This window comes from Cephus cinctus, unplaced genomic scaffold, assembly GCF_000341935.2.
Source record: "Cephus cinctus unplaced genomic scaffold, Ccin1 Ccin1_scaffold0280, whole genome shotgun sequence".
In the NCBI taxonomy this organism is placed as follows: Eukaryota; Metazoa; Arthropoda; class Insecta; order Hymenoptera; family Cephidae; genus Cephus; species Cephus cinctus.
Window position 1 is genome coordinate 173,242 of NW_014332988.1, and position 12,101 is coordinate 185,342.

At 43.5% G+C, this 12,101-nt stretch overlaps 3 protein-coding genes across 52 annotated transcripts in view; 1 reads left to right on the top strand and 2 right to left on the bottom strand.

Annotated features, from left to right (window-relative positions):
* The window catches only part of LOC107266041 (Down syndrome cell adhesion molecule-like protein Dscam2), a 49,120-nt gene extending 42,037 nt beyond the window's left edge, over positions 1-7,083 (bottom strand). For 30 of the 50 annotated variants that reach the window (XM_025083322.1, XM_025083329.1, XM_025083323.1 and 27 more), the window contains exons 1-4: positions 6,872-7,083; positions 5,468-5,579; positions 1,360-1,538; positions 1,023-1,161 (exon numbers count right to left, since the gene is read on the bottom strand). In XM_025083322.1, the coding sequence (XP_024939090.1) occupies positions 1,023-1,161; positions 1,360-1,538; positions 5,468-5,552 (403 nt within the window). In that variant the 5' untranslated portion in view covers positions 5,553-5,579; positions 6,872-7,083. Of the gene's footprint in view, positions 1-194; positions 357-1,022; positions 1,162-1,359; positions 1,539-5,467; positions 5,580-6,871 lie in introns of all 50 variants that reach the window. The other 20 variants (XM_025083327.1, XM_025083318.1, XM_025083331.1 and 17 more) reach the window with 3 other exon arrangements.
* Positions 7,084-7,889: 806 nt separating this feature from the next.
* Positions 7,890-9,211, bottom strand: LOC107266044 (splicing factor U2af 38 kDa subunit). Its single transcript, XM_015736157.2, has 5 exons — positions 9,020-9,211; positions 8,865-8,952; positions 8,726-8,792; positions 8,353-8,641; positions 7,890-8,283 (listed from the first exon to the last, which is right to left on the bottom strand). Exons 1-5 carry the CDS (start codon positions 9,061-9,063, stop codon positions 8,040-8,042), a joined length of 732 nt encoding a protein of 243 aa, XP_015591643.1. The 5' UTR covers positions 9,064-9,211; the 3' UTR covers positions 7,890-8,039.
* A 1,167-nt stretch (positions 9,212-10,378) lies between these two features.
* On the top strand, positions 10,379-12,101 carry LOC107266053 (5'-AMP-activated protein kinase subunit beta-2). Its single transcript, XM_015736171.2, has 5 exons — positions 10,379-10,595; positions 10,784-10,997; positions 11,083-11,358; positions 11,440-11,670; positions 11,752-12,101. Exons 2-5 carry the CDS (start codon positions 10,800-10,802, stop codon positions 11,896-11,898), a joined length of 852 nt encoding a protein of 283 aa, XP_015591657.1. The 5' UTR covers positions 10,379-10,595; positions 10,784-10,799; the 3' UTR covers positions 11,899-12,101.

The window sequence follows — 12,101 nt, forward strand, 5'->3', positions numbered from 1 at the left end:
TGATACGTTCGTCCAACCCGAACGCGACGAGATCAAACAAAAAGCGATTTTCACGATCTGCCCGCCGACCGAAATAGATCGAGTCTTCCATTTCTCTCCACTAGATATCAAACATGGAGGGTACACGTTACTCGAGGCTATTTTGAGTAATTTTGAAATTCCTAAAAGTCTATCTTTCGTGTTAAAATCGCTACCGAAATCGTCGCTCGGTAGAAACTCCTCTCCCTGATCCGTGTGCCAAGAGAGAATCTTCACGAAATCCGCAACGAACGAAGGAACGACACATTTGAGAATGGCGCTGTTCCCCCTTATGGCGTATTCCTTGTTGACGTCGGTGTCGTAGTATTGCGCCACCACTGTCGTTCACATAGAAATCTAGTCTTACACCTTGGCTGTGGCAAAAGGTACAAATCACTGAGGCGAGCCTGCTGCTTCCTCTCCGATTACCGAATACAGATAAAAAGACTTCGCGGAGACGATGACGTTTTATCTTCCATCCGTAAAGAGAACGATGGAGAAGGATGGAAGATCTGACAGCCGATTAAAAATCGGAGAAGGAGCTGGAGGCTGATAACGATATTACAAAAGTCCATGTTCCTCGCACAATCTGCAATCGACAACACACATCGGATACCCGATTCATCCTGGTCGCCATCGTCACGCGTGGAGCCGTTGCTGGAACTTGCTAAAAGAACTGGAATCAATTATTAACTCGTCTTATCTCGGCAAGTAGGTCAAAGTTCAGCCGGAAGCTTCGGAGACAATTTATAAGATCTTTTCACCTGAAACTTGTAATGTCATATTTCCTTGGAAGTCAGAGAGCGTATCGAGCGAGCGAACTTTAATTGCAGACGTTCTCGTTAATGGGTGCTAATTCAAGGGGTTCTTTTTATAGAGAAATATCAGAAACGAAGAACCGCGCGAGAGAAGCAGGAAAAGGCCAGACCGCTCGATACACTCGAATCGACATCCGCACAAGAATAATCAGCGATTATTAACGAAAGGAGAAGAGTGAGACTCACCGGCCCTGACATTAACGTCCCGACTGTGCACCGAACCTGCAGGCGAACGCGCAAGGCAAGTGTAGACCTGAGCGTGGACCTCCTGACGATAATCTTCGGCCCTGAACGGAGGGAAGACCAAGTTTCCATTGGGCATCACCTGGAACAGAATTATGAATGACGTCAATCGTGAATACTTAGCCATCCGGAAGTTCGTTGGAAATCGTCCCTTCGAATGGTCTCCTGAGGTATGCACGGTTATAGTAACGCTAATACGCCGATACGACGAAACGTCGTGCAATTGAAAGGCGTGTTCAAGGAAATTACGGAGCTTGGTCCGAGACGTCTTATACGGTACCTGTCTCAATCCGGGAACATCGCCTACGGCACTTCCGTCGCCTCGCACCCAGATGATATCCGGTTGTGGGTTTCCTCTGGCATGACACTCGACCACAGCTCCAGTCCCGTTCGAAAAGTCAACTCGATTCGGGGGTTCCTTTATGAAAACGGGCCCCATGGATTCGTCCTCGGCAAACACTGAAAACAATGGTAAGACGATGCCTTGAGAACGTGCCTTGCTCGTTTTACTGGCGGCGCGTTTATTTCTGCGACTGGACTATTATGTCTGCGGCCAAACAACTTAACGTTACGGACAAACGGAGCCGTAACGTAAACGCATAAAGGTTTCTGTCAAGACGCATTCGGAATTAAAGCTCTGCGGCGTCAAGTCTCCCGCAAATCGTGCCCTCGAGATTTCACCCTCGCGACATCTGGCAGCCACGTGACTCACGTGACTCGCCCGACTCGCCCGACTCGTCTTCTATCCAGCGCCATTACAGAGTCCAGGCGACCGCGGCGTTCTTTTCGAAGGTGTCGACGAATCAAAGTGAAGCAAAAAAAGGCAAAAAGGTATCTTGTCGAATCTCCTCGAACTACCTCGGGGTCCATCGATAGGCTTTTAATTGTACATCGGTCGAGTAATGACGTTTCGATTCCTTCGAACTTTCCGCACGTCGTCTGCTCAATTACCAAAAAGTACGTCGAACCGTCCCTCTGGCAATTTTCTGCTTTCCGCTGTTCTCGTTAAAGGCAGGACTCGTCAATTAAAGATTTAGGAGCGTCGTGTCCCTGTTTATCTGAATGCGACTGAGCGAGACACAGCCAATGAATTTCCGAGCGCACTTCAAATAGCACGACTAACGAATTTCGCTCGGAAACCGAGGAGGAGCCGCCGTTACGAGAACGAACAGCGAAATAATAAACTCGTGGGAGCCTCGTGATATTCCTGCGTCCGTCCAACGTGTAACCTTAATTTTGACGCATGTGTAACGCATTAATGACAGAGCGCGGATGGCCAGTCAAAAGGACGGGGGGACACGTTTGTCTTTTGTTTATCGTAGAGCAGACGTGGATGCGACACCCACGTCCAATTGGGACACCAATTCTCAAAAGTTCATAACTGCAGCGCAGCCTTCGTCCGGCTATGAAATATTATATGGGCCTTGAGGCAACTTTGATTTTCATATTAAACGAATGACGCGTAGAGAAGATTGAGAACCGAGCCCCCTTCGTTCCTCGGATTTCCATCGGGGACTTGAGCGAACCAAGCTGCTGCACCCTGCGAACCGAGAGGCCTGAGCCGAGGCCTGAGCCGAGGCCCGAGCAGGTGCTCTGTCACATTTTTCTTCTGCCTCCCGACTGCTCGACCGGTTCTCCTCGCAGCTACTTTTGAGGCCGCCTTTTATTCAAAGCACAACGCAACTCGTTATTCGGCTCGAGATTTTACCGGAGAGACTCGAATAGAAGTGTCAGCTGTCGAAAGAAAAGGAGCTGCCGACTGTATAAAAGAAGTCGAAGCCAATCGGTATGCGATGCATAATGAGTCAGGGAAGAATAGATCCTGAGGTTACAGTCAAGAGGTGTAAATCGTTGAAACAATGAACGGAAGTTGCATTCGTGAAGGAAGGACGGACGGACGGACGGATGGAGGTCGCATACCACGTTCATTCGGATATCAGTGCCATCTGTTGTGCATGCTCAGAATGGCCGACAAACTTTTGAACCAATTGAAGCAATGAGAGGTTAACTTCTTGGAGTACCCAAAGTACTCGAGGCTGACGCGAGACGATGTGCCGGAATATAATTTTCCTGGATCGGACGAGTTGGCTGCTGTAGCGATAAAGAGCGTCGCAGTCGACAACCAGGGTCTATATATAAGCATCGGGACGGGCAGCGTCGCTGCATTATCTCGAGCGAACCGACGCTCGTGTCTGTATAGCGTGGTTGCACAAAATGTGCGTATACAGACGTGTGCGTCGTGAGTAACGCGCACAGCTACTGGAAGTTTACGGAGCCAGTGAAATGCCGGGTCACGCGCGCAAAGCCGTTTGGATCTTTGAGAATCGCGACTGAATAAGTATGGCCAAGTGAAAGGGAGAGATGTCTGACCGTTTTCTGCGCATGCGCACTCGCTGCAAATTCTGTCAACGTTCGTCATTCTATTTAACCTTTTTCTCGATTCTATCCGAACGAAAGAAAACTTCTCGATTCCCTGACATCGCGTCGATCTACCGCGCTTTAGGCACAAAGATGACTGTGAGATTAGCGTCTCGTGTGTTGGAATCCAAAAAATAATTTAAATTCGCATCCCACGAAGTTCTATAGATCCTGATAAGTTTTAGCATTAGTTCTGGTAAGTTTCCAAAAAAATGAAATCGAATAACTGAGATGCTTCGCAATAATGTCACAATGCTGATTTACATATATATTGTTTTTAAAAATCGGACGTATCAAGGAATCTTCCTATTTTCTCAACAGTAATAATATACGGATCGGTATAGGCAGGACGAAATAAAAATGGAAGGTTGCGGTCCGAAGGCACTAATCCGTAACACCTGGTCCTCGAGGATCGAGTCGCAGCCCTGCTTCCTTTCTGGGAACGACAGATGCTCGTCCTTTCTTTAAGGCATTCCTATAGACTCGGCTACGCCTTGGACTTTGGCAGCTGCCGTCTCTGCTACCCTATACAATTTTCTGGCAGCTCTACCTTTCTTCGTAGTTAAAGATCCGATAGAAGATTCTCCTGGCTGGAGTCGAGTTAGCCCAGCAAGACTTTCCTTCGGGATCACGTCTATTTCTAGACGAAGCCCACAGGGCCCGAACCGGAAGCCATCCACTTTCATCCGGCAGATCAATATTACCAATCGGAATAGCGTGTCTCTGGCACGTGGGAGTCTCACGATTGCCGAGGCCATCCGGCAAATACTGACTCGTCTTGCGTGTTGGCGAGCTGTCAGCTGGCTCTAGTGACGTCGCGAACATTGCGACGTGACCTCATCCTCGCGGTACCCCCAGTGGCAGCAGCAAACCGCTCGATCCTTAAGCCGATCGCGTAGCGTAAGCTGCGAAAATCGTGAAGGCGTGACGCGCGAGACAACAAAACTGAGGCCGGCGACGAGAAGAAAATTGGAAATAGAGGAGTAAACGAAAATAATAGACCAAGGGAATAAATGCGGCATGTTTTGAATCGCCCCCTTTCCATTCGACAGTGTGGGGGGCGCACATGGTCGACATGAATCGTCTACTTCCGACTTGGCCTGATCCCGCGTTGAAACAACACACCGCGACATAATTGAACCCAACGACAGCGGGAGACCCGTGAACGCGGCCTTGTGCTCGGGCTGCTGGTACAGTCGGAGAGCCGAGAGAGAATTTTCTAAATTAGTCCGAAGAGAGGTTAGGCTCCTGCTAACGTGCTCGTGTCTCCGAGGATAACGATTTACAAGAGAGACCAAGAGACTTTAGACAAATGAAGGCTCTGCTGATGTTTCACGGGTCGATGATTCTCTATTTTTCCTACTAACAATTTTTGTTCTACGCGTGAAATATGCTGGCGTCATCCAAGGATCGATCTCAAAGCATGACTTCAGCTTAGGAGTCACTCTCGGTATTACTCATCCCGCTCATCCGCATTTAAAGTCATTCCTCCTGTCCTCGCTGCTTATAGTGGAATTTCAAGTGCGCACCTATACGGCCCATGCAGCTCTTGGTATAGCTGTAGTAGCTGAATCCAAGAAGCTTCTTCTAAGGTAGCGAGCAAGAGAGGAAGTACGCCCAGGATATTCTAAATTACTAATAATCGAGAATAATGAAAACCTTCTGGCCGAGATTAATATAATTTTGCGAGATAAAATACTGGCAACTGATACAGTTTGAAATAGCACGAGCGTGACGAGGATGTTAGAAGTTTAAAGGACACCGTGTACGTCTTGAATTCTGCCGGCCGATGCAGAAACGCTTCGATATTCTGCTGCATCGTAAACGACCTTTTTTACAAATTGAGCTATCATTATATTTCCCTGGTCAGCCGTTACCTCGGCTTCCACGTATCTCGTGCATTGTTTATCTACTGCATGGGTCTCGATGTCCTTGCAACGTATAAAATTCTGATCCAGTGCATGGCTTACCTGATGTAATCGCAGCTGAGGCCAACAGCAATAAGGCCAATGAGGCCATTGCAGTCATACTCCCTCCTGGTGGATCTCGCCACATTTTCGATATAATCCTGCTTCTCTCCACCTGATACGTACACATAAAGCACAAGTAAGCACCAAATTTACACCCACAAAACGCCGAAACTTCATATTTCCTGATTAAATTCTTTGGCCGGGACTCGCTATTAATTCTCGGCTTCTCGTACTGGCGATCGGTTTGTATAGACAGGATGTGGGATGCTTTATGGTGGACAGGAAGACGCGACGGAACAATAGAGGACTTCTTGAGAAACAGTTTGGGCATGGACCTGTGTCAATATCATTGATCCTTCATCATTTGAGGCTGAAAATATTAAAGTGCCTTTCAAAGGTTTTACGGAGGAAGCGGCCATACACGTGCCACCGATTATGATCTTAGTCGGTAGTAGTGGGGGATGAGCAAAGGTAGCGCGAAAGGGAAGAAGGGAAGTGTATATGTGGTCGGCATCCCTTCGATGAGAAGGGAGGCTATAGAAGGGAAGCATGCACGAACGGCTCGCCTCGGAGCTTTCCGGAGGGTTTATTGATCGCAGGGGTAGCGCGCAACGCTCCTCGACTACGACGCTTGCCTCTGCTTTTACTAAATTCAAGAGAGACGCCCTGCCCTGCCCCACCCCGTCTCACCCCATCCCACTCCTCTCCAGCACCATTTGCTACCCATGTTCCAGGCCAAAGACACTAGCTACTGGATTTATTGAAGAAACTATCAGCAGCGCTTTACACCCTTTCATTTGTATTTCCTAACAGCTGGGGGGTGATTTTCCATGCATTGCGTAGAGAACTGTTAAATCGTGTTGTGCTGCCGCCTCATTGGTTGACAGATTTAATATTACCATTTTTTCACTGGCATCTCTAGAAAGTAAAGCGCTTAACTGCCCGTACCCCATCACGGAGACAAAATTGTTCATGGTCATCCACCCCATGCGTCATGCTCTCTGCTGAAGCAACGAGTTTAAAGAAACTAAAACTAAGAAGCGTGAGATATCGCGTTTCGAAGTAAGTTGATCAATCCGCGGCGACTGTTTTAATTACGACTCGTGAGCTCAAAAGAGCTAAGAGGAGCAGAGCCTTCCTTGTTCTCGGAAATACGTTTTGAAATCTTAAGACACGAGGCAAATGTTGTCTTTCACAGAGCATTAATTGTTCAATGAATGAATCGAATCACAGCGAGAAGCGTCGAATGTCTAGCGAGATCCACAGTGGCAATTCTCACTCCTGGCTTTTTCGCACTTTTACTGCTAGACTTTCAATTAAAACCACGCGTTATCACACACAAATGAGCTGCTATGGCTGCAATTATCGTTAGTCACTATTATTTATATCGACTTGTCAACGCACCTTTCGCACGACTTTCACAAATGCGAATTCGGTTTTGCTCCTACCCACAGATCTACAATTTCGCACTAAATGACAAGTCACACTGAAGTATCGCTAGTAACCACGAGAGCTGCAATCCCGCACGAAGCGAGCCGTCCGTTCGCTTAGCGGCGAGTGGCGGAGAGAAGCGTCACTTGACAAGACGCCGGCAGCCGGGAGGTCAGGAGTGTAGCTACCACGACGGTGAGAGTGCTCCTACTGCTCTGCTCTGCTCTAACTTTACAAATTATGTCCGCGTGAATATGAAAATAAAAAGGCGGAAGTGCAGTAAGGAAACTTTTCTTTGGAAATGGGCAAAATTACATTATAAATGAGTTTCGATTGATGTTAGAGATAGCGGCCTATGGCTTGTGACAATCAGACAGGAGTGACTATTATTAGTCTAAGAGGACTTTTATTAAATCAAGAAAAGCTTACGTGGGCTGAAATTATGATTTGATTGATATATACATATACTTATACGCTGACCTGTGGTAATATTTAACGGTGTCAAAAGTAGTTGGATCAACCAATCAAATTTATGTATATTTACCTGAAAATTAGATAATATTCCCGGCAAATAATATGAATTACAATTTACTTGACAATCAATGTATTATTCACGGAATTGAACTTTATAAACAAGTAACCATCATTAGGTATGACGTTTAACACTTATTTAGCCATTATCTGTGGTGAATTTCAACGACGGGTATTTCGAGGTCTTGAGAAGCGTTAAAAAACTTGTCGCATGAGGGCAGCACTTTCAGGTTGCATTTATAAGGTAGTTTTTAATACCTTATGCATTTATAAAAGTACCTCCTTATGTAATTTTAACATTAACAAAAAACATTTTATGTAAATCTGGATACAGTAGGTGAATAAACAAGAAATTACTGAACGCCTGGCACGTACTTGTCTTTGAAAATATAAAATCAAATTAGATACCATGAACGAAATGGTATGAAGCCAAATTATATTTAATGAAAACAAAGGAAAGTATTCTGGTGGAATATTTAAGTTTTATTATAAAGTTAGAGGCCACAGTACACGTTTAAAATGGGATCTTCTTTGCCTCAGTTAATACAATGAATTTTGAGTTGCAAACAGCACAAACGATACATAAGACGCAATCGAAAGTTTTCATTAATCAATATCGGCCCGAGCGACCATCACGACCTTTGTCCTCTCTGCCCTTATTACGTCTTTCCTTTGATCGCGAACGCCTTTCACGAGATCGAGATCTGCGCTTGCGATCGCGTCCACGAGACCGTGAACGAGATCGTGATCTTCCTCCTTTGCCGCCCTTCTTGCGACTGTAGAGATAGCGACGGAGTTCTCGTGAGATTGGCTTTAAGTGCATGAAATTGCAGAATCCTGACCGGGTACATTCTCTGTAAATTTGATACTGTATATTATTTGTATCCAACAGCTTTTATGAGCCAAGTAATGTAAAAGATTACCCCATTTCATATTGACGACAGCAGGCTTCTCTAAAGTCAGTTACTGGTGACAATTCCGCGTACACTGGTCTACCACCAAACCATCGATTGTTTAAATCGTTCACTGCCTTTTCCGCATCCTCCTCTCTTCTGAACTTTATATAGACGTTACCAACCAAATGATCTCCAAGATTATCACAAACATTCATCTCTTCGATTTCTCCATATTTATCTTCACATTCCACAAAGACATCCTCAAAAAAGTTATCGTAATGCTCTTGCATTTCTTCATCAGACACATTTGCAACCACTACAAATGTAAGTATGCTCATGAACACACATCAAAGTAGGCTAAATCATTCCTTTTTTTGCAATATATGTAAAAAAAACTTACAATGTGAGCCATCAGCGCTCTTTGCTGAGTTCTGCGGATTCACGTATAAATTTTGTAGTAGACAAGTCTGTAACAATAAGCACTCATTTAATATTTTGTGATGATATGCAGACGCCGTATATATTCATGCTTGACATACCTGACTGAAAGTCGGTTTGTTGTGAATACGGGAACATCTGTCGCCGTGTCGACATGCGCCGATTTTGAAATAAAAGGAACAATTAACTCTGAAAGATGAAGACGCTATAATCAGAACCAGTGCACGCAGAAGCACACGTGAAAATTTCAACTTACTTGTCCTTTTCGGTTCCAAAAATTGAGGCTAAGTATTCCGCCATAGTACGACCCTATAGGGCGACCGTCCTATTGTAAAGCCAGTGATGAAACCTCGTCCAAAATTCGTGAAACACAAAATGTTGTCAACAATTACCAAAATGTCCGCCTCACCACTGTCCCCGACTGCTCGCGACTGGCCGCTTCTACTTCTAGATAAACAACTTGCACTCATAAAATGTTCCTAGGATCTTGAATACGCCAATCGGTAGTGTAGAACGAACTTTTACCGTCAATAGATAGATTGTCTGTCAAATAATTGACGGAAGATAAATAAACTAGGCATTCCCGTGCTTTCGTGCCGTTTGAATCTTATAGACTAGTGTTTCCACAATTTCCGATTACAAAAATGATAACTTACGCGGAGCTAATACAAAATCTTTATCGTAGGGCTTCGACAAGCTACCTAGTTTACATATTTTATTCACGACTGAGCTATAATAGCCACTTTATTCCCTGAAAAGCAGGACTAAAGTAGCATTTTATTCCCGCATATTTGGTTTCACCGCAAATTTACTTTATTCCCGCATTTTGCGTACTAGTGTCATGAGATAATTGTGTTTTTTGCTAAACATTAAAGAGTGAAGTGAAAAAGATTATATGAAAAATATCGGCATAACGATTTTCTATAGAATGTTTTGGTGACTAAGAAAGAAAGATACCTTTCGGAGGTTTCATAGAAGGACGAGCGGATTTATAAAAAAAAAGGTCTACCGTTATTCCCATCAACGGGTAAGTGTCAATTTATAATTATGTAATCAGTTCTGTACAGAAATTGCCCAAACTGGCCTGTGAAAACGGTTGACGCAGTGAGAAACGACGAAAAGCAGTTACGGATCTACTTTTTATAATAATAATCTCTCTCTTGATTGTATTGTGATAATTATTATGTTTTATTCTTGATATAACGAATAGACGTAAGAAATTTATTTCTGATTGGGAAATACAGAAACCAATTATGTTTCCCGCGTACTTTCGAAACTATAGCAAGAATAGAAGAAATAAGCGTTTTACAGTTTAACACCTCGGTTAACGATATATTGACTTCCCTTCCGATTTACGTATTAAAATCTAATGCTCCGACAAGTGTATCTCCTATCTAGCGATATACGCTGAGGGAATTTGAAAAGATAGACCCTATTCCAGATAGCCTGCTAAAGCTAGAAACGTTTTCATGAAGCGACTTTAAAATACTTGACATTTCCATCGAGCAAAGAATATTTTAAGATTTTGTCGACCAAGCACAACATTCGGCCATCTTCATTGACTTCGTTTCCATCAGTGAAATACATTGAATGTATACCTATAGCTTACTAATATATAGATATACAACACACTTATTTCATTTCTCAACTTGACTCCGGTGGGAGCATAGCCAATGTGCAGTACTGTACGTTATCGCGCAATCAGCTGATATATTACAAGCGCCACGAAAATATTTTCGTTTCTCATGCCGTTCAGTGTCAAATAGAATAATCAACGACTGCAGCTCGTATTTGGGCTTTAAAGTGTTTTTGGCATCTTTAATCTTCACCAGGTAAGAACGATAGTTATCAATTAGCGTGCAGGTAATTATTTATAGTGTAAACATTCACAACTCACGGGGAAGTTAAGCTCAGCTAACTTTGCCACTCTTGGTACATTGTGGCAATTGCTTATCATCTATAAAATTAGTTTGAGCTATTTACGCTAGATACAAGGATTTTAGACAATGCTGTTTCGTAGGACTCGAGCTTTGACTATGGGTAATGCAGGGAGTAGTCAACCAGGGACACACCATCATGGTAGTACTGTGTCAAGAGAAGGAAATCGTCATAGTAAGGATCATCCTCCAGCATCTCCTGGAAAAGAGGGACAAGCATTTGTCTTTGATAAAAAGCCAAGCCAGAAACTGGTCTTCCAGTCCTCTCACGAAGAGGAAGAACCATACTTCACAAAGGTGAAATTATTAGTTTTTGTTATATGCTATAATATGAAGGAAATCATTCTTAGTTCATCTTTAATACATGAATCTTTGAAAGTAGACAGACCATCAGTTTGGAGAAAATTATGGAGCACAGCGTCCTCGATCCAATACTGTTTCCGAAGGAACAAAAGTCTCAGATAGCAAAGTACTGCCGACTGTTTTCAAATGGGAAGGTGGTGGCAAGCAGGTTTATATAAGCGGAACATTCACTGGATGGAAAACATTACCAATGGTTAAGAGTCATGGAGATTTTGTGACTATAATTGATCTTCCGGAAGGCGAACATCAGTATAAATTCTATGTGGACGGCGAGTGGAGGCACGATCCTGGTTTAGTAAGAATAAGCCCATAACACTTAAGACCTTAATCTAAGTTAATGAATAGCATAGAAAAAATTAAAACATTGTTTACGTAGAAAATAGTTGACAATGGAATGGGCTCAAAGAATAATCTGGTCTCTGTAAAGAAATCAGATTTTGAAGTCTTCCAAGCTCTTGCAAAGGATAGTGAAGGAGTGATCAGCAGTGCGCAAACAGAATATGGGCAAGAAATTCCACCAAATAAACCATGGGAAAAAGTAGCTGGCCCACCAATTTTGCCGCCACACTTGTTGCAAGTTATTCTTAATAAAGACACGCCGCTTTCTGTGAGTGGAAATTCCTATCAAATGACGATTTCAATGAAATATTTACGAATAATACTAATACAAGAATATCGCAAATTTCAGTGTGAACCGACGCTTCTTCCAGAGCCGAATCACGTAATGTTAAATCACTTGTACGCTCTGAGCATCAAAGACAGTGTTATGGTGTTATCAGCCACACATCGTTATCGCAAGAAATACGTAACCACTTTACTCTACAAGCCAATTTAAGCGTCCCTTCTTTCCTCTTCATGAGAATCTACCTCTTAGCTGGTGAGAAAGGAACTGTGGACATGATGCATCATTTTTTGAAAAGGTAAAGGTCCAAGTAAGAAGGTAAAGTTGGAATTTATTTGAAATATAAAACATATATCGTATCTTAAACAATTGTAAAATAATGTAATTACTATTTATTAAATCAAAAACGTTGAAAA